At 46.1% G+C, this 17,317-nt stretch overlaps 2 protein-coding genes across 3 annotated transcripts; one reads left to right on the top strand and one right to left on the bottom strand.

The window, feature by feature from the left end:
- Positions 1–112: 112 nt before the first annotated feature.
- On the top strand, positions 113–8,965 carry LOC6731984 (disks large homolog 5). 2 transcript variants are annotated; one of them, XM_016178407.3, is made up of 10 exons: positions 115–696; positions 1,460–1,552; positions 1,605–5,666; positions 5,740–6,105; positions 6,451–6,705; positions 6,774–6,993; positions 7,052–7,290; positions 7,350–7,579; positions 7,631–7,847; positions 7,912–8,965. In XM_016178407.3, the coding sequence occupies exons 2-10, from the start codon at positions 1,498–1,500 to the stop codon at positions 8,013–8,015; spliced, it is 5,748 nt and encodes a 1,915-aa protein (XP_016024655.1). In that variant the 5' UTR covers positions 115–696; positions 1,460–1,497; the 3' UTR covers positions 8,016–8,965. The 2 variants fall into 2 exon arrangements, 1 of the variants encoding a protein (XP_016024655.1); XR_005545085.2 differs by lacking the exons at positions 6,774–6,993; positions 7,052–7,290; positions 7,350–7,579; positions 7,631–7,847; positions 7,912–8,965 and having other exon boundaries at positions 113–696; positions 5,740–6,228; positions 6,451–6,587.
- Positions 8,667–15,724, bottom strand: LOC6731983 (protein spaetzle 4). Its single transcript, XM_002079081.3, has 3 exons — positions 15,243–15,724; positions 9,929–11,217; positions 8,667–9,869 (listed from the first exon to the last, which is right to left on the bottom strand). Exons 1-3 carry the CDS (start codon positions 15,291–15,293, stop codon positions 9,416–9,418), a joined length of 1,794 nt encoding a protein of 597 aa, XP_002079117.1. The 5' UTR covers positions 15,294–15,724; the 3' UTR covers positions 8,667–9,415.
- Positions 15,725–17,317: the final 1,593 nt, after the last annotated feature.

The following is a 17,317-nucleotide window of genomic DNA, read 5'->3' as shown; positions in this document are numbered from 1 at the left end:
TTGAAGAAAATATTTTATAATATGTATATTTTACATTCAGGATTTATTTGTTTTTTTTTTAACAAAGCTTGCCCAATAAATCGATATTTAATAATACTATCGATTTAATAAAGTTCGTGAGGGTATTATTTATCAGTCACTCCGCGGTCACACTGGTGACGTTTTAGTGAAGAAGTTGTGTTGTTTTTTTTATTTCATTTCGTTTAATTTTCGTTGGCCATTCGTCATCGCTTTCGTCGCAGTGATCTTCCAATAGTGTTCGTACACCGTGGAGTTTGACCTTTCGCCCAACGATCCAAGAAACTCAACTTCCGGAATCCGGATGCGCGAGCGAAAACGGTAAAAGTCGTCGGTTGTCCCGTTCAACGTCCGCCTGTTGCATCTCTCCCTCTCTTTCCCGCGGGGCTGGAATTGGGGTGGAGCTCGTCCCCTCTCTTTCGCGCGCCCATTCAGCTGTTGCGTTCGCGTGCGTGTGTGTGAGTGTGCGTAATAAGATTTTCGATGTAAAGGAAAATACGCTATATTTTCCTATTTTTCGGCCAAATAAGCGTGCGGCTTGGCCAAGATAAACTCAAATCTAAGGAAAAAAGGGTTTATATAACTCGCAGCGCTTTCCACCTTTGTGTGTTCGCCAGCCTTTCTTCTCTTTCATTCGGCCAACTTGTTTTGCCCGCCTGTGAGTGTGTTGGTGTTTCGGTAAGTGTGTGTGTGTGCATACATGTTGCTATTAATTTACGCTTTCTGCTCGGCTGCTTCAATTAATTCTTTAGCTTAGTCGCGATGCTTTAACTCGACGGCTTAATTGCCACACATTTCGTTTTCGCAAGCAATAACCGCTTGTAAGAGTTTCCAAAAACTGCGTAACTTCCCCTTTTCCTACTCTTCTCCACTTATCCCCATTCTCCCTACTGCCTGCCCACGCCCACTCCCGCCCATTTTCCATTCTCCATTGCAGTTGTATTTAAATTCGATTCGTTCGATTGTGAAAATCGCGGTTTCACAAAAATTGTGAAAGTTTCGTTTTTCTAATGCCTTGCTTTTCATACTTACTTGCACACTTTAAAAAATACAGCTATGGTCAAAATAGTATTACTAGAAAAGTTAACAAACAGTTACAGTATATTTTTAGATTTAGTGCAGTTAAAAGTTAAAAGTTTGAATCCTCACATTTGGAAAAACTATATAAACAAAAAAAAATTAGTTATAGTTATTATTGAATATAGTTATTATTGAAGAATGGTGAAAAATTCTCAATTGCACGAAATAAGCTGCTAGAGACCTTATATAGAGGTTTAAAATCTATAAATGAACTGATCAGATGAACGAAACCCTAAGTTAAACAAATTAGTTGGTCAGCCTAATAAGCTTTACTCGTAGAGTGATATAAAGAGTATAAAGAGAGACTAGCACAAGCTTAATTGAATCGAAGTCAATAATCTGTTGTACTTTTATTCCTCAGCGTTACCTTCATGTTAAGTATTACCTAAAGATGCTGTGATGGCGAAGATGGCATCTGGAGATCTATCGCTGACTAGCACGAGTAGCCAGGAAGGTAAGTCGCCGAATTCATTTAAAGTACCTACCCATAGCATCTTCCATTTTAGAAGAGAGCTCGGAGTATGTGGGCTATGATAATACCCTACGACCGCCGTCCAACTCCAGCGGCAGCACCACAGCTGCCAACATGTCCAACAACAACGGGCCCTCGAAGGGCGTCAGTAGCGGTGTGGGCGTGTCGGGCATTTCTGGTGGAAACGGCGCTAATTACGATATACTGCAGGCGCAGTACAAGTCCGCACTTTTGGAGTTAAATACCCTACGCCACCAGCATGCGAACACCAAGAGGCGATGCGATGAGTTAGCCACCGAATTAACTCTGTACCAGGAGCACTACGTGGCCGATCGCAACAAGTTCACCGATATGGTGGAGGAGAGCGCCCGTTTCAAGCGTCTGCTGCTGGAGACCCAAAACCAACAGAGCCAGCAGGCCCAGAATGGCAATAGCCAAGTGCCGCCAGTCGGCAGTGGGAATCCTTATTATTTTGGCAAGACACAGGGATGCGATGGGAGCTGCAGTGAGAAGCTGGCCGAACTGAAGAAAGAGCGAAATATGGTGGCCGTGGAGAGGGAGAAGTACAAGAAGTCCTACATCGAGCTTGAAAAGGATCGCAACTACTACCGGGAGCGAGGCGATGAAAACCAGAAGCTGAAGGTTCTTCTCTCCCAGGAGAGTAAGAATGTGCTCTCTCTTACCGAGGAGCTTAATCAACTGCTGTCCGAGAAGGACAACGTGCTGCAGGAGCACCAGAAGATGTCAGACGATCTGGTTCTGGCCAACAAAGAAATTGAGAGGCTCAAAAAGGACGAACAGTTGGCCAGGGCCGAAATCAAGGTTCTGCAGCTGGCCAACGCGGACCTTAAAAAGCGCGATCTTTTAAAGTCTCGCGATAGCTCGTGGTCCAAAGAATTTCCGAGTGGAAAGGAGCTGGAAAACAGCAAGGAACTGGAAAAGCTGCGCAAGAGTCTAGAAAAGGCCCTCTCGGAGGTGGAGCGTTCAAGCCAGGATGCCGAAGAAGCGAAGCGCGTAAGGGATTGGGCCATATCACAACGTGAGAAGATCGTGCAGGAGCGGGATTCGGTGAAGACGCTCTGTGACAAAATGCGCCACGAGAGAGATAAAGCCATCTCCGACTCCCTGATGGCCATCCGCGATAGCGAGAAGATTAAAAAGCAGAAGGACGAAGCGCAGAAGAAGATCGACTTGTTGAAAGAACAAATGGAGCAGCAAGAGCGCCAAAATCTTGACAGTAATGCCTCCGGATCCCGACGCAGTTTCCGCCCAAGCAGTTACGAGGGTGAGGATCTCCTGGAAGTAGAGCTGTCCGGCTACGAGCACACGTCCGACCTGGGCATCATCCTGGATGACAGCAACAAGAGAAAATTGGTGTGTGGCGTTACCAGCAGTTCACCCGCCTGCGGGAAGCTCAAGATCAACGATGTGATCTGCAAGGTAAACAACTTGGACTGCCAGTCTTTGTCGAAGCGGATGGTTCTTGATGAGATCCGCGCCTGTGCTCCTCGTTCCCTCCTGCTCGTTTCCCGAACTCGTCACAGCAAGCGGCACGCCTATTCTGTTCAGTTAAAGACTAGGGATAGGGATTGCCCGCATGGCCTGCAACTGGACATGGGAGTGTTCATTGCAAAGATCGAGCAGAATTCGCTAGCCTTCTACGAACCAGAGCTGGACGTTGGCGACCGAGTGTTAAGCATTAACAACAAGTCGATGGACTCGGTGCAATCAATCGAGGAAGTGATGCAGTTGCTGAATGATCCCCGGAGCGATGGGCTCAATCTGTTTGCCCTTAAATACGTGCAGGATCAGTTACCCCCGGGAATGACCACCTCGTCGGCGCAGACAGATTCCATTGACTCCATGCAGCATGTCCAAAGTGCCGGGGGAGGTGGAGGAAGTGGGCCCAGTAGCGCCACCAAACATCCGTCCAGGTTCGCGGAATTTTTCTTCCGTAAGCTTAAGTTCAGCAAGCCGGGCACACCAGAGGATAACTTTGAGCAGGAGCACGACGACGCCATCGCTGCTTTGGATTCTGTGCTCAGTGAAAACAGCTCTGAGAAGAGCAAGGAGAATCTGTTCAACCGCAAGAAGCGGACCAAGAAGGAGAAAGAGGCCTCCAAGAGCATGGGTACCTGGCCGCGGACCAACATCTCGCATGAAAACCCAACGGGCACCATGCGCGGCAATGAGAAGAAGCGTGCTCTGATGTCGCTTTTTACGGCCGGTCCCATAAATGTGGACAAGGATGACGAGCTGATGGGTGAGGTTGGAGTGCCGGAAAAGCAGCCAGCAGCGTTGATCCAGGATCAGTTGCCTCCACCGCTGCCCCCGCAAATGTCTAAGCCACTGGCTCACATTCGGGGATCAAACGGTGGAGCTATAAAAACGCATCCAAACCGCAATTCTAATCCGGTGAGCTCGGGAGTCTCAGCACTGTTTCCCCCCGGACCGCCCAATGGAATGCCCAACGCTAGTTATCCTACACATCCGAGGCATTCGCTATACGGTGTGACTGCCGAGGAGATTTACCAAAAGCCAATCCAGCGAGCGCCTCTGATGGGCGCCAATGCCAGGGTTAAAATGCCTTCACAAGAGCGCTACGGAACCAGGCCGCATAGTAACCATCGCCTGTCGTTAAATATCACTCCGAGCGGGGATTTTTATCAGCCCAAGACCAGTGGCCAGCAGGCCCAGCAGCAAGTAATGAACGCCTCATCGTCATCGACGGGCTTTGGAGTAGGATCGGGATCAATGGGCGGTGGAACGGGTCCGGCGGCCGGAGAGTTTCCAGTGCGCAAGCAGCAGGTCTATGACGTCTTCCATCCGCCTCCCCTGCCCAAAAACAGCTCAGGATCCAATCCCAATGCTGTGTTCATGCCGCTCAATCCGCCCAGAGGCAGTCACCCGCTGCCCGTTGGCCAACCGCCGGACGTAGTGTCCCTGAAATCGCAGAATTCTATAGAGTCAATACTGTCTGCCAAGAGTCCCGCTATCAGCGAATACGGGATGTACGCCAAGCGCCATGTGCCGCAGGCAGTAAGGCATGTGCCGAAGTACCCGAGTGATAGCGAGAGTATTGGTTCCGGTGTTCACGGAGGATATGGTGGGTTTCTTCAGTCCACCCATATGCCGGGAAATAGACACACGCAGCTCTTTCCCACTTTTGGACCCGGTGGTCGGGGTAACCGGAGATCCAGTCCATTGACCCTGCCTTCACCACCGCCTCAGCAGCAGTTGCAACAGCTACCTACGGCGACGGCACCGCACGACAGCGTTGGAATACCCACTGATCTGGAGTACCATCCGCACCATCACACGCAGACCAACCCGATGCCGCATCCACATCCCCATATGCATGCTCCTTACTTTGATTACGGACACGGTCCCTATCCCTATATGGGTGGTGGAGTCTCGGGAGTTGGCGGAGCTATCTATGAAGGCGGAACATTTCCCCGCAAGAAAGACAATCAGCGATTAAGGATTCCATCTAATCCCAGTGTGGCCAGCAAAAGCAGCAGTATGGTGAAGAATAGCTCTGGCAGCATCGACCATCATTATGTGACGAGCACGGGGCCAGTTTCCGGAGGATCCATGTCAGCCTCGTCCTCGGATCGCGCACCTATGTCACTGATGAGCTCTAGTATTCACAACAGTTACGGTGCAAATATTGCAGGAGGAAATGGAACTGGATCGGGCGTAGGAGTTGGAGGAGGCGGTGGAGGAGGAAGTGGCCGCGGTTCGCCCATGCCGCAGGTTCATGTAGAAGTCCTTAGCCATGGAGGCGGCGGAAGTGGCAAGCGCAACTCCAATGTGCCTGCGGATTTTCTCTGCCCCGGAGACCTTAGAAGAGTCACCATCGACAAGCGCGACAAGTCGCTCGGTATCACCATTCAGTGCAACAACAACGGCGGCGGAATATTTGTGTCAACCGTCGCTGACAAAAGCACGGCGATGCGTGCCGGTCTCCAGGTGGGCGATCAACTCTTGGAAGTATGTGGCATTAACATGCGGGCGGCCACGCAGGAGATTGCTGCCAATGTGCTGCGGCAGTGCGGCGACTCCTTTACAATGCTCGTTCAGTACAATCCGGAGAGTAAGTATACCGGTCAGTCCGTAACCGAGATTATCCCATTCTAATTGTGCTGTTTATTTTTTTTTTTTTGCAGAGTTCCCTTCAATTGAGTACGAGGGAGCGCACAATTTGGAACCAGAATCTCCCATCAATCATTCGGGCTCCCCGACTCCGCGCAACTCTCCCCGTCCTCCTGCCCGCAACTCGCTCTTCCCGTTGCCGATGCAGCCGCAGGCTCCTTCAACGAGGCCCGGCTCGAGGGCTCCGCTGTCGCATCAGTCGATTAAGGACCAGAGCTTCACCGATAGCCTTGAGAACCAGTCGGATATCAGCAGCAGCCAGGACATGCCTTCTTCGGCGGCCACCACCACAACAACGACTGCCTCGGCCACGTCGACGGTGTATGATGAGGAACCCAAGCCATCCTTGCCGCCGCCACCTGCATCCGTTCCAGCAGAGAGTACGTAGCCACCACTCTACACCCACTACTAACCACACTCCCGGGGTAGTAGCATGTCCCCATAGTTCGTGCCTTCGACGGAGAAGGTAACCATGCAGCAGGAAGAGTTTCCGGCTGTATAAGGTACATATTCTCAGGGTCGCAAAGAACAAGGATTTTAGATAAAATGGCTCGAAATATTTTAACTCCCAATATCTGTAATATGTATATAGAATCCAATTCTAAAACGGAAGTGTATGAGCGTTAGTTTCACAAACACATTGTGTATCGCAGCTTCTTCCCTACTAACAAAGCCGTCAATCTTTCGTATTTTGCACATGACATGACTTGGACTTTCTATTCCAGCCCTAAGGTATGTGACTCTGCACATGGACAAGTCAAAGAACCTGGGAATCAAGCTATTTGGGGGCAATAAAGTTGGCATATATGTGCACGACGTCGCGGCGGGATCGCCTTCTGATCATGCTGGAATTCGCAAGGGGGACCAAATACTGGAGTACAATGGTGTGGATCTGAGCGGAGTCACTGCTGAGCAGGCGGCCAATGAGATTTCAAAGCTTACGGATACGGTCACCATGTTGGTGCAGAATAAGTTACACAGTAAGTAGTGAATTCTTTCGTCACTTCTATAGTATTGTATTCATTATGATATAATGTATTACCTGCAGCCCTAAAGCAAATTAAAGACGAGCCTGGCGACTCCTTTTATATTCGCGTGGGGTTTGACCGGACTGGTGAGTTGAACGAGGACGATTTGCGCTTTGTTAAGGACGAGGTGCTCTACGTGGACAATACGGTTTTTAATGGCACTTTTGGCTTGTGGCGAGCCTGGAAGCTGGATGCGATGGGCCATCGGAAGGAGTGCGGCATAATACCCAGTCAAATGAAGTAAGTTGGCAAATTACTTAAATTTGAAATATTTGCACATATTTATATATCTTTGCAGGGTGGAAGAGGAACTGCGTTCGGGTGAGGTGGTCGACTGTGATACGGGAACGGCCAGACGCGGCAGCACTTCGGCAAGAAGATCATTTTTTCGTCGTAAGAAAAACCAGCGCAGCTCGTCCCGCGACTCCACGGAGATTGCCAGTTTCAGCAACACACAGCTTAGCTTCTTTCCAGACTTAGGTCTGCTCAACGATGATGGTGGAGCACTTAGCTACCAGCGTGTAGAGCTTTTAGATTGTACGTCAGTTTTTTATGAAAACTAAAAGAAGTATGTTAATGTAACCACAATCTTCTAGCGCCCATTCGCCGGCCCGTGCTGATCATCGGTCCGTTGTCCGAGTGTCTGATGGTTCGCCTTACAATTGACTTCTCCAACCTCTTCAAACTGTGCGAGGTGACGGCCATGGACTGCTCGCAGGAGGCCATGGAGGAGGGTCTGAAAGAAAACATCTTTGTGGACTATCGGCGAAGGGGCAACAAGTTTGAATGCACCACCGTTGAGTCCATTAGCAATGCCTGTAAAAATGTAGGTAAACTCCAGAAATTTCCAGACATCTTCATCAAATATCCCTTACAGGATCGACGCCACTGCATCCTTGACGTGTCCATCTCCGCCGTGGAGCGTCTGCAGCGCCTACAAATCTATCCAATTGTCCTCCTGCTGCGCTTTAAGTCTGCAAAACAAATCCGCGATATTCGCGACTTTGGCACCGACAAAATCTCAGCCAAGGCGGCCAAGGAGATGTACGAGCGGGCAATGAAGCTCGAGACCGACTACAAGCAGTACATATCAGGTAACACTTTCTTTTAATCAATCAACAATTCAAAGTGAATAATCTCTTTCTCATTTTCCTGCAGCCGTAATCCCCGGCGTCAGTATCAAGCACATGTGCACCCAAATCAAAGATGCCGTCGACAAGGAGCAGGACAAGCTGCTTTGGGTGCCCGTATCGAGTGGCTGATCCGATCGGATTGCCTTCTGGACGGACAGTTTGGACATTGCAGCATCCTAGTTATAGTTATTAGCACACAACGCGACACTCACGATTAGTATTTTCAATGCGCATCAATAGTATCAAGTTTGTATTTGTTTTGTTCAACGCAGAGTATTCAATTGGCGTCAACTTGCAACTTAGAAGTTAGGGCGCGGTATTTCTACCTGTTTCTTGTCTCTGTCACCTAATTAATGTCTATAGACTTACTCTTTATTTGCGGTTAGTCCGATCGCTCTGACGGCAAAATATGGTCAGCTTTAATCACAAACATGGAAAATGCTTCCACAATTTATATATCTAATTTATATATACCGTTTGGAACTAGATTTCCTTCTCTGGCGACATTCTACGCCAAAAGTCTGTTTGTATGCAATTTATTATTATGTAATTGTAAGTGAAGGTATCTGATATTTTTTATTATTTACCCAAACGATTCGATAAATTCGGTGGCAATAGAGCGTGGCTTTAAAACCTTTAACTGTTCAACTGTGTATATTAAATAGTTTCGACTATCCAATTTCCTTTGAGAACCGCTTCAAAATCAAGCTTTACTTAAAACTTATCTTATTCTGGCAACTTTCTTTGCCCGACTGCGAAATTAAAAACGCGACTAGTTAAGCAACACTAGAAGTTTTATTTAAATGTGTGATAGACAAAATGCTATCACTAGCCTTAAGTGGTAAATGGTTAAACTGAAATGAAGTGCCTTAAATGCCTTCGAATTGCTAAACAAAAAAATAGAAAACCTTTTCTACAAAATAAATACAATTTATAAATCTAATTTATCATCGTACCCTTGTGTACATAAAGAGTAAACAACAGTAATATATCAACGTATTAAATACAATAAAATCTATTTTATACATAAGCATTCTAAATATACAGACTACATTTTTGCAATAAATATTTTTCCAGAACGCCTATGGTTTCGTTTAGGTTCCATCAAAAGATTTGGGGTTTATGTTATGGCCACGTTTATGGTTATCCTTATAGCTATCATTTGAATAAATAAATACATAACTCTAGTAAATACCATCGTACGCAGCTCAATGGCCGCAATGCGTTCGTAAGTATTTCAAGGTACATTCGCTCTGCAGTTTTTCCGTAAATCGGGCATTATGTTGGACTATATTTACATTAACATAACGCCGCTCTTATGACTTAATTTATAATTATTGATTACTTATAGGTTTAAGTGAGATTGAAGGTCTGTTTGCAATATGATCGAAGAAGAACGTTGGGGATCGGTTTAAGTTTCTTAAATGAGTATGGTAAGGACTAATTTGAAATCTTAAAGAAAATTATAGCTTAATTCTATAAAACCTAAAACTACTGTACAATTGTTCGCAGGAGGAAATCCAATGGCGTTAGTCCTCCAAGAAGTCGAACTCATCGCGTGGGCGATACCACTCTTCCGTGGCATGTTCGTAAATGGCCCGTTGGACCTCCGCCTCCGCAGCCTCGATGGGATTGGATTTTGGAGCATCGAAGCGACTATCGGACCGTGGACTACGTGATGTTGCGCGGAACTCCATCGGTATATTGTAGCACTTGCATATGCAGCTGGACGGGAATCGGAACCAGTCGGAGAATATACCGCGGCACTCGTTATGCGGATCGTAGGCCAACAATCTGTGGAGGCGGTACTGCTGTTCACATCTGCATCCATCGCGGCAGAACATCTGCTTGAACTCGTGCGTGCACTTCTCCCAGTGGACGTACTGCTCGAAGGGATAGAGGTTAAGGAGGGCTAAGACCTCGCCGCGAGTATTGTTTGCCCAAAAGGGAGCCACCACTTCATCCTTCACGGGGCAGGCATTCCTGAAGAGAGATCATTATTGTATTATATAATTGGATAAGCAAATGGATCATATTCTTACACTCCACGCAAGTTGCTGGCCACAGCCACGGGCTCTTGCTTCATGGCATCCTGGAACAGCTGACCCTCCCTTAGCAGGCCAGACTTGCTGGCGCTTCCGGTCGAGCTGCTCGCTGGAGTACCTCCCGCCGGAGGAGATGGAGCTGGAGCACTTGTACTGCTCGTCGTGGTCAAGGGTCTGCGCAGCTTCTCCGGACTAAAAAGCCCGCTGGAGGTGCCGGAGAAGAGCGAGGCGAAGCTGATGGGCGTGGTCACGGATGCGGGTGAGTACTTGGTTACATTGCGACGTATCAGCAAGGTTGCCGTTGTTGTGGTTGGTGTCGACATGCTGCTCGAGACTTTCGGACTGGCTGCAGTGGTGGTCGTCTCTGCCGGTTTCCTTTTCCTAATGGGCAGAGTTGTCGAGCTCTTGGGCACAGATGTGGACTTCCCAGTTGTGGCAGTATGTGGTTCTTGTGATGGACTAGCCTCTGCACTTAGATTACGAAGTCCCAACTGTGGTGAGTCAATGATCTGTATATTTTCACCAGCTGAGGACGAAGGTTTGGCGGTGGACGTGGTTGATGGAACTGAAGGGGACACCACTTCGTAGACGCTGTTCGACTCTGGACTGGGCTGGATCTCCACAATGTCTGTTTCTAATTCGGGTTTTTCGTTTAAAGGTGGCACAGTTCCTTGAGTGGTACTTATCGTACTATTTGTATTTCCAGGCGTTGGGTCGGTAACCTCATTTGGAGTTCGGTCCGTAGTGCTACTAACTATTTCGGGAGCAGTGGTTGTAGTCGTCGTAGCCTTAGTCGTACTTGTGGTCATCGTGGAGACTGGTCGAAAGTGCGGCTCTATTAGCACATCGTTGCTCTTGAAGCTTCCGAAATCTTCCCGCTCACGATCGCGATCTCTACTATTCATGAGATACTTGGCACTCCGCCGTCCGCCATCCTTGCTGTATCGCTCCGCCGTCTGCTCAATGTCGTCCGCGTCCACCTCGTTGTTCTGGATCTCGTCCCGCAGAATGGAAATGTGCCTCACATCGCCGTACATGCGCTTCATCAGACCCTGGTTCTCGTGCACGAATCGTCGTACAGCGTGCCATGGATAAGCGGATCCTGGCAGATGGCAGAAGGCCTGCTGACCCAGGTCGCAGGGAATCGCGGCCAGCATCTGGGCCCGACCACGTCGCGATATCTTCCCATTGGGACTGCACGAGTTGGCCGAGTCGAAGCCAAATCCGGCGGAAGCTAGTGGTAGAGCAATCGCCAATAGGATCAGCAAACTCACGATAGCCTTAGTCTGCAAGCAAAGATATGGGAAATATAGTCAATTATTGTTCCATTTTAAACTTTCCATAATAAAATGTTTTATTCAACTAATCTTTTACCTCGAATGAAGACTAAAGTGTAAACATGATATAGTACCCATATATATCTTAAAATGCATGTAGGTTTCACTTCTTGTATATATACTGTTTGTTACTTTACACATTTCCTGCTTTTCGAAAGGCTTTTCTTCCCATCTGGATTGATTGGCCAAATTACCCATCCAGCTAATGGAAGTACTCAGCAGCTCCAGCTGAGCAGAGGAAATCTTAATTGAAACCACAATCGCTGGCTGATAAGCAAATGGCGTGACGCTAAAACTTCAGTTTATGTAGCAGCATATACATATGTATTGTGGAGCCAAGTGGGCTCAATGCACCTGGGCCAGAGGCTCTCACTCGGGCAAAACGAATGGCCAGAGCCGGTAGAAAATCAAATTTTACTTTCACGCAAAGCCAACTGGACAATCACAAGTCATAAAGATGATCGATGTGCATTTGCATCCCACCTTCAAAGTGCAACGCCAAAGAGAATGGCCGCAATTTCAGCAATCATTGCACAGAGACAAAGTCTTAACACTTTCTTTTTAAATTTAATTATATTATATAAAAGTATATAATACCTTAAAACTATATATACTTGTGAATAAAAGATAAGCTATAATAGTATAATTTAAAGACAAGACTCCTTTTTCGTATATCAATATCTGATAGCAACAAGTTTTTCTCACTGCATGGATAACACCACGCCAGACTAACCGCCGTCGGAGCCACATCACCCTGCCACACCCCGCACCCCCCGCACGACACCGGACCGCACCACTCGAATGGCTGACCAACAACCGGCAGCTGGCGGCGGACAACTTGCAACTGGACAACACCGGCCACTGGCAGCCGGCGAAGTGAAATGCAAAGAGCAATCAAAAGCGAAATGGGTTACCCAAGTAAAAGTAAATTGCGCCGCGCGCGCTGGAAAAGTCATCGCATTTCCCGCCCCACCTCCCGCGCCCTGGAGCCCTTTCAACTTTCCTTTTCGGTTGCACAATTGCCGCCCAAAAGCCGGGCATATTGGTCTGCAAGTCGGTCCTAATAGGGTCTCTCGGACTCGGAATCTTGGCTCTTTCTTTGACAACCGAACCGGTTGGCCAAAAATCATATGCACTCCGTTTATATACACATATATCTCATATATGGCGAGCACATATCGATCGCGGGTGAATCACGAAAAGAAAAGAAAGTGATCGGCTCCCTTGGCGGATGTGTGTCCAAAATGTGAGCTCAACACGATTTGCCATGCGGTTAGGTAATAGTGATTATTGATCTGGGTTTCGTTTCGGGAAAATTCCAGCATCATTAGCATACGTAAGCAAGGTCAATGCTTAAGATATTTCGTAATATTTTCCAGTAAATTTTGGGGACATTTTCTAAAGTTTGCAGCTTAAATTGAATATACTCTGGTTAATGAAACCAAATGTTTAGGAAATAATATTTAAAAAAATTTTATAAGATATCCACATTCCATTCCGATTTTAATTTAATGTAGTTAATACTTTTGAAGGCAAATATGTGTCCATTAAAGGGAAGATATGAAAACAATCATTTCCAGCACCAAGTAACTAAGAAATGTAGCTAGAAAAAAGTTGAAAGTCTCTTCAGTTTCTTTGAAGAGACTCAAGCAAATTATAATTATTCTCACACATCATGTACCCAAAAGAAATTTAAATATCAATGACAAGGTGGAATCCCTGCTAGCGCTAACACCCTTTTCTCCAATTGGGAAAAGTACGACAATCAAGTGCTCCACGGCACCCAGACCATGGCAATTACGAGAAGAAAGTGATCTGAGGTCTGAATCGAAAACCCGAGGATGAGACCGCATCTTGGGTGCGAAACAAATGGCTCTCCGCGAACTAATTTGTGTTGAAAATCAAATCAGGTCAGACCGCAAGAGACGAAGACGCCTGAAATGGAAAGCAGAATTACTTTCGCTTTGTTCGGCTAAAAGTAAATAAGGCAGCCAGGCATTAGTGCCGATTGTCATGTGCATCGGGACAATTAAGCCGAATCTCGTTCATTAACATTGTCATAATTCTTGGAAGCGCAGAAGCCACGGCGAAACTGGAGCAAATGCGGCTGTCAGTGTCCCAAGTCGGCGAAACAAATCAATATGTCCAATCAGCCGTGAGAGCTTGCAACTGCGCCAGTCTGTGCTGGCAGAATAGCTTGAATCTAGCTGATCTCATTCGATTTCACACAGCTCGAAAGCATAATTCAAGTAAGTAAATTAACAGAAACAATTAATTTTTTTTAGTTTAGCCCATTTTGAATGAGCTCTCTATAGTTTTCTGTGCTCAAGAAAACATTATTAAAGATTCTGCTTTGGAACTATTACTACTGGTAGCCATATGTGTTGGCTGGCTACTTTTAGTTGCTTCTTGTGGCAGAACTGAATGCGGCGACGCAGTGCCGATGCTGCGGTGCAGTGCAAATGGGCATTAAGTCAACTCGCATCGAGGAAGACATTTGTCAATCTTAGACGATGCCGAAGCTGTCGTCAGAGAAACGTATTGCAACACTTTAATGTGTCAGCGACTTTCTACGAAAACCCAGTCCGCACGGTGGCCAGGAAGGCGGGCGGAGGGGGGTTGGCCGCGAGGAGGAGACGTTCCAGTCTATGTCTTCATTTCCCAAATACAAATACAATGTTGCCCGCCAGCAGTCCGTCCGACCGACTCTCTTGGCGAGTGGCTAGAATGAATTATTTATAAATTCAATTGGCTCTGGAAATGAAGTTGATGTTACACTTAACCAAATTTGGCCTGACCGCTGCTGTTTCTGCTAATTGCCAGGCGAGCAGCTGGCAGCTGGCGAGTGGTGAAATTTTCCCCATCAAAACAAAAGACTCAGGCGACAAACTCGACGAGGTTGCAGGCCAGCCGAAACAAAAGACTCAGGCAACAAACTTGACTTTGATGTGCTGCAAGCTCCCCACTTCCCTTCCCCTTTCTCGAATAGTGCATATTCATGGCGAAATGTAAAATTAAGCGCAAAAATTTCACTGATTGGACACCGCCGGAAAAGGCCGCGAACTTCGTTTCCCAATTTTGGCAAGTCGATATTTTTTTTTTGGGCAACCGATTCGCTTTCGGTTTGAGTTTTGGTCTCGGCTTTTGGCTTGGGCCAAATCCAACTAGTCGATCCCAAGTTAGCCGCATTGCTCTCGAAGAAAGTGAAACTTTTTATTTTATTCCGCTTCTCTCTCCCTCTCTCTCTCTCTCTCTGTCTCTCTTTTTCACTCCTTTGCTTGGGACCGGCAATGCCAGCCAGTAGAGCAAACACAGCGGAAACTTTGAGCATTTTCGTTGTTGGTTATGCTTTTATGATTGCGTAGTCATGCGTTAAAAGAAAACAAAACCCAGTCGCGGACAAGGGGCAGAAGTTGTTAATATGCATAAAACGCTTAGCCCAAACGTTTCAACACATTTTGGGAAAAAATGACGGGGACGCGTGACCATCTTTTAATTGCGATTTCATTTTCATCAATGGCTTGTTGCCCAAGGGGACGCCAATAACGAAATATGCCCAGTCGATTGATTAATTGATTTTTGGTCAATTAAAAGGAGATTGTATTGGTTTAGATATGAATATTTTGGCTACTTCAGTCAAATAAAATAATACCTTGGTTTAAATATATAAGAGAAAAACCTGCAACACAATACACAATAGTCACTGTTTTTTGTGAATAATAAAAAATAGTAACATTTCAATTGTTGAACATTCCAAGCTAACAGAATTGTCAAAAAAATCACTTCAAGGCAAACTAAATATTTGAATATTTTTGCACTTTGCATTGCTTGTATAATACCAATATGTATACATTGTGACCTGTATTTACCATCTCGAGTTTCGCTGGCAGATTTACATTTGTTTCGCTGTTGCAATTGTTTAATTTTTGACACTTTCTTATGCAAGACGAGCGCCTGGGGCGATCCCCACTTACCGTTATTAGTCTAGTGATCGGCGATCGCCTATCCATTTGGGTGCGCACCATTGTTTACTTTCACTCGATTGACACTCGCGTCGATGGCAAATGGCAAATGGCAAATGGCAGATGCCGACTGCCGAATGCAAAATAGGTGCAAATAGAAATCTGTCGAAGGATTTGGCAATGTTTCACGCAGATTTCACACTCGCACGCTTACACACACTCGCAGGGCAATGAAAATTAGTGGCAAAGTCCATATTTCCATACAATCGCAAATCGTCTGCAGTTTCCGCGACCTCAGGGGTCCCGCTTCTGTTTTTTTTTTTCGTTTTTGTTTTGCTTTTTTTTATTGTTTTCTGTGGACCGGGAGGCGCTTTTCCCACTGCGCCGAAATCGAGGAAATCGAGGAGAGCCGCCGAAAAGCCTGAAATCACGTTCACACGCCTCGAACTCACGTTTGCAACTGCGACGCCACCAGCGGCTGATCAAGCCCAAGTCCCACGGCAAACGTCGGCCTCTCTCTTTCTCTTCCACCGCCGCGCACCCAGCTCCAATGCACTGCTAGAAATTTGTGGTGCTTCTAGGGAAGTTAAGCGCACCATACGCAAAACATTCAAAATCTTGAACTAAATCTAGAGTTGCAAGGCTGTGAACTTTGTCCATCTCTGGTTACTATTTGAATTTGTACAACTTTTACAACTAAAAACTATTATAAAAATACTTTTTTTTAGTTTTCATAGTTAACATTATGCGCTTAGTTAAATTCAACAAAGATTAAGATACTTTTTGGTAAATAACAAAAAAATAGAAAACTTAACTAAAGGAAACTAAAGTTACCTTAACTAATAAATAATATGTTTCTACCACTAAGAGTATAGATAAGAAACTAACTACTTTGGCTGTTACTCCCATTTTTCTTCCGAGTGGAGAGAAAATCGAGTGACGAAGTGAGAGAGCAACGTTGCGATTGAGCAGCGAAAACGCTTCTTATTTTTACTGTGCGGCTTGCTTTTGTTTTTGTTTTTGCCTTTTGGTTTGCTTTTGCAGGAAAACTTTTTCTTATTTATTATTCGTCGACAAACGCTGAAAAACGACCCAGCGCAAAAAAAAACCAAAAAAAAAAAAAATAAAAACACGGGAGTACATCGACAAGAAAAAGCGCCACACGCAACGAGGAGTCTTCGGAAGACAGTCTTCGGTTCTCGTGGTGCTGCCTCCACTGCTCCACCGCTTCAATGCTCCACCGTTCCAATGTTCCGAAGCGGAGAGTGCGTCTTAGTAGGTCAGTGGTGGACCCGAGCATTTGTTGTTGCCTGGGCTTTGTTTTGATTCATTTGCGGCCGCCGCTGGTGTTGCAAGTGTTGTTGCTGCTGCATGTGTTGTTGCTGTTGCAAGTGTTGTTGCTGCTGCATGTGTTGTTGCTGCTGATGTTGCTGGCGAGGATTAGACGCCTCGTCGAGAACAGAGAGCTTGTTTTGGCGCGCATCTTCGGGACTTGATTGCGGGAACTGCACTTAGCGAGGGCTTACTGTGCCGTTTAAGCTTCAGCTGGTCTAAAGTTAATAAATAAATATAAATAAATACCATAAGCCATGCGAAACAATATGTTGTATTTTCTTACATTAATGTTTTATTCATTTTATTTTTATTTTATTTATTTGCTTTTGTTTATCATTTTATAGTGATATACATATATACTATAGTGTTAGGGTTAGAATACATATCTACTAGTTACTATGATTACAATCTTTGAAACTTATACTTTTCAAGTAAACAAATGTATTTAATTACTAATTATTATTATAGTAATTATTAGGCAGTGCATAACAACTTTCGATACTGTTTAAGCCACCCCCGCTGACAGCAAAAAAAACTGTTGAAAGCGCTCTGCTGTCCAGTCTAACCGCGGTTTAATTATCGTTGTGTGTTTATTATGTCCTCGCCCGCCCCCCGAGTCCGCCCACCGCCCACTGTCCACCGCCCACTATCCACCTCTCTCTCGCCCGCCTGTCAGCTCCGCCCACAAGACGCCGCACGAACAATATTGTAACCGCTCCTCATCGTCCGTTTTTTATTGGCCACGAAAACTC

This window comes from Drosophila simulans, chromosome 2L (assembly GCF_016746395.2).
Source record: "Drosophila simulans strain w501 chromosome 2L, Prin_Dsim_3.1, whole genome shotgun sequence".
Lineage (NCBI taxonomy): Eukaryota > Metazoa > Arthropoda > Insecta > Diptera > Drosophilidae > Drosophila > Drosophila simulans.
This window is presented reverse-complemented; position numbering and strand designations above follow the sequence as displayed.

What these genes read in the sequence shown, in the direction of transcription:
- LOC6731983 (XM_002079081.3), bottom strand. Translation starts at nt 15,293, where the DNA reads ATGGTGCGCACCCAAATGGATAGGCGATCGCCGATCACTAGACTAATA. An exon ending in CGATCACTAGACTAATAACG is followed by an intron (nt 11,218 to 15,242) that starts GTAAGTGGGGAT and finishes CTTTGCTTGCAG; the next exon opens with ACTAAGGCTATCGTGAGTTT. An exon ending in GCCAGCAACTTGCGTGGAGT is followed by an intron (nt 9,870 to 9,928) that starts GTAAGAATATGA and finishes ATCTCTCTTCAG; the next exon opens with GAATGCCTGCCCCGTGAAGG.
- LOC6731984 (XM_016178407.3), top strand. Translation starts at nt 1,498, where the DNA reads ATGGCGAAGATGGCATCTGGAGATCTATCGCTGACTAGCACGAGTAGC. An exon ending in TAGCACGAGTAGCCAGGAAG is followed by an intron (nt 1,553 to 1,604) that starts GTAAGTCGCCGA and finishes CTTCCATTTTAG; the next exon opens with AAGAGAGCTCGGAGTATGTG. An exon ending in ATAATACCCAGTCAAATGAA is followed by an intron (nt 6,994 to 7,051) that starts GTAAGTTGGCAA and finishes ATATCTTTGCAG; the next exon opens with GGTGGAAGAGGAACTGCGTT.